Source organism: Apaloderma vittatum, unplaced genomic scaffold (assembly GCF_000703405.1).
Source record: "Apaloderma vittatum isolate BGI_N311 unplaced genomic scaffold, ASM70340v1 scaffold42080, whole genome shotgun sequence".
Classification (NCBI taxonomy): Eukaryota; Metazoa; Chordata; class Aves; order Trogoniformes; family Trogonidae; genus Apaloderma; species Apaloderma vittatum.
The window spans coordinates 5717-9388 of NW_009697064.1; the positions used below are offsets into that span (position 1 = coordinate 5717).

Sequence of the window (3672 nt, forward strand, 5' to 3'; positions counted from 1 at the left end):
CCATAAGAACAAATACATTAGATAACAAGCTTTAGATGTGGGCTACTTCTCTTTTCCCATGGTATTGCAGTGGTAATACTGACTTTTCAGTTCTTTGATCTGACTTGAGAATGTATCACACAAATATGATGGGTATGCAACATTTTTCATATGGGTAAGTTAGTCCGGAGTATACTCTTTCTTGAATGTGAAGGAGTTAAGAAGGATTGACATGGCAAAATGTTTGGGGTTTTTTTTAAAATTTTATTTTACATAGTAGGATAAATTATGCTCTTTAGAAAAGGAGGCCTACAAGAGCATTTATTTTCTGTGTAAATGCATGTAACATGAAAATCCAGGGGTTTATTGTAGGAGGAGATGGAAAATCACTTGCAAAGGGCATGGCTAATGGAAGAATGGAACCTTAAAACTAGCATGTGTCATGTCTGAATAGTGTTGTGAAGACCACTTTGAAAGCAGACAGCTGCTTAGCAGTTTTATCTTGTAGCTTGCTTGCTTCTCTTTGACCTTTTTTTTTTTAAGTTGCCATATTAATTTAATCTTAAGAGTAGTTCTGTGTAATGGAAATTTCTCTGCCCTGAGCAACTGGGTCTGATCTCAATAGCTGACCCTCCTCTAAGCATCTGGCTGGACTAGAGGCACCTGCCGTACAGTATCTTTTCATGGCATCAGAAGATAAAATCTGTTCAGCAAACACTTAAGATTAATGAAGCCTCTGTGTGGGCCTTTGGTTTGGACGAGAACCCAAGAATCAAAGCTGATACGCAGAGAATCGTGTTGGCAACTTACTTAAGATTGCATAACCTGAAAGACCAGTGGAGACTGGGCTTGGGCTGCACTTTCCAAAATTATTTTAATGGGAGGTTATGGAACTGGCCCAGCTGGATTCCAGAATTCTGTTGTCTCCAAGCTGTGCTAGTCGTAGTACACTTGATGCATTTGTCAGATTGAGTTGTCAGTAACTAATTCTATTTCCCCCTCTTTTTCTGCTCTGTGAACAAATTACCCTGGGAATGCTCACAGCTGGCCTTGTTTACACCAGGTAAGACAGGTTTCCTTTTACTTTGTCTTTCATCAGCTCCTGTTACTCAATAAAACCCTTGGTTCTCTGGAGTATCCCCCTCTTTTCAAAAGCACTGCTTTCTCTCCAGGGTGATCACAACCTGCTAATGCAACTTCATGTGCAACACCTTGCAGTCTGCTCTTTCAGCAAAAAGAAAACAGATTCAGATCCACTTTCCTCCCACTTTTGAGACTCTTAAATGCTCTTTCAAGTTTTGGTAGGAGAATTACTGTAGGCAGTTCACAGAGGGTTAGTTTGCAGGCTTAAGTGCTGAGTGTATTTCTCTTTGCATATGTAGTGTTTTACACTGTGGTACAGTTATAGAAAGATGAAAGGAGGGTATCTGCATTAGCCCTTGGCCTGTGCAGGAGTGTTGGTTCTGTTTATTTCTTCATATTGTACTCCAGTGCAGTTCTGAATGTGAACACATCAGCAAGTGGATCGTACTGGAACAATAGCCAAAATGCCAGCTCCACTTTGGGGGGAGTACTTGGTGCTTGTTAAAATGTTTTGCTCCACGGCTTCCTGTCTCTGCCTGGCTGCAAATGAGGTTTGCCTGTTGTTACTTTCATGGCCTTTCACTAATGTTCTTATAAATTCCTCTCTTTTAGTGGCTAGAGACTAGGCCAAACAGACAAGTGTGTCCTGTATGCAAAGCGGGAATCAGTCGAGATAAAGTCATTCCTCTGTATGGAAGAGGTAGCACTGGGCAACAGGACCCCAGGTAAGAAATCCAAATACGACTACTTTTGTGTGAAGACTAAAGATGTAAATTTACTTTAAGGTCTTAAGATGAAACTCTCAAAGTGCTAGATTCACAATTTGAAATACTTTGTCAAAAGACTGAGAGAACTGACATTTCTGCTAGATGTTTCTGGCTTTTTAAGGACCTAGGTTTGCACACCTTACTTGTTGTTCAAGTGGCAATTTATTGTAATTTGAATTGAATATGAATTATCAGTTACAATTGGCAGGTTGCAATCAAAGTTATTTGACTGGAGAAGCTTATATAAAATGTTCATGTCCTCAGTTTGTAGCCTTTGCAGTGGGACTTCGTTATGCAGAAATCAGTATCTCAATTCAGTGATGTGATGCTGAAGCTCATAAGCTGGGTGGACCACTTGCTCACATGCTACCTCCAGCTCTGCCTCAGAGCCAGGCTGTTGCAGGTACTGTGGCCATATATCCTGCCACTTGAGCTAATTTCACAACTTTCTGCAGAGAGAAAACTCCGCCACGACCCCAAGGACAGAGACCTGAACCAGAGAACAGAGGGGTGAGTGGAAAAACAAGCTTGAGCAGATAAGTTGTTTTTATTGACAGTGGTCTTGATTCATCCCAGAGGACATAATGTGTGCATGAGATCCTGTGTGAGGATCTTGTAGCTTACATTTCTGCCTCACGCCCAGTGGGTTGTTCACGAATAATTGATAGTTGCAGAAAACTGTTCGTGTAGTTTTCGTTAGCATCCCAAAGAATGAGCTAACTTGAATCATGCTTCATGAAAACAGCCCTGTGTGGCATCACTCGAAATGCTCTTCATAACTGATCATTCTCCATGTACAAATACAAGGAATGCTTTGCTTTGAAAATCCTTTGCAGAAGTGTATTTCCATCAAACTATACCTGTCATGGAAATACATAAGCCATATGTGAACTTGCTTTTTTGGCACTGACGCTTGCTTTAGCTTTTCTGTGGGATGTTACTGTACTATGGAGTTACAAGCAAAAGAATATAAATATCTGTTGGATAAATACCTGTTGAAGAGGGATCTCTGGTTTTGTTGTGGAGATTGCATAGCGTGAATAGGTTGAACAGATGTGGGAGTAGCCAGTAGGACAGAGCACAGTGTTCTTTAGCACGATGGCAGTGAGCACAACCTGATGAAACAATTGTGTGTTTCTGTGTAACTCAGCCTGGGGTCCTCAGAGAGCATTTGTATGCCTCCTGCTTCAAGCAAACAACTCTGCTGGGTGTGATTAAGGAGCATTTCTGTAATGAATGTAGAGTTGTCCTCTCTCGCTAGGGACTTGCTTTCATATTAAATCAGCTGCTGTACCTTGTTTGAACCTTTTAGCTGGTGCTGCCATAAGTCAGAGGGATCTGGCATGAGGACGTGGCAGCAGTGATGCTGCCCTCCTGCTTCCGACAGGTGCAGGACCTGCCAGGCAGAGTGCTTTCCTGTCCCTGGTAGTTACTGGGGAAATGCTTGAGAGAGTCAGCATCAAAAGACCTAACTCCTGAAATGAGCCAGCAATGTCTGGCTTTTATTATATGAGTGCAGTCATCTTTGTCCTCCCGCTGTCTGGAGGTGATAGACTGGAGGGTTTTTTCCAGAATTGGCATTACTGTTTTAATTTTGAGACGAGAGTAAAATTTGCTCCATTACAGCACATGGTGACTGCGAACTCTCCAGTTTTTAAACATGATGCAACTACTTAGATGCATATACAGTTGTGTCTCACTGCTTTTGTACAGTAGGATTCACCTTGATTCAGACGACTTCTCTTTTGACTTGATGTGGTATTTTTGTCTGGATCCTATAGGGGTCAATGTCATTGCATTGTAACTCTTCCTTTTTTCCTCCTTTCCTTATGTCTTGCATTCC

At 41.6% G+C, this 3672-nt stretch overlaps 1 protein-coding gene across 2 annotated transcripts in view; it reads left to right on the top strand.

The window, feature by feature from the left end:
* Positions 1-3672, top strand: part of RNF185 (ring finger protein 185) — a 6886-nt gene that overhangs the window by 702 nt on the left and 2512 nt on the right. The window contains exons 2-4 of one of the 2 annotated variants that reach the window (XM_009876898.1): positions 1024-1042; positions 1675-1787; positions 2285-2339. In XM_009876898.1, the coding sequence (XP_009875200.1) occupies positions 1024-1042; positions 1675-1787; positions 2285-2339 (187 nt within the window). The remainder of the gene's footprint in view (positions 1-1023; positions 1043-1674; positions 1788-2284; positions 2340-3672) is intronic. The other variant, XM_009876906.1, reaches the window with a different exon arrangement.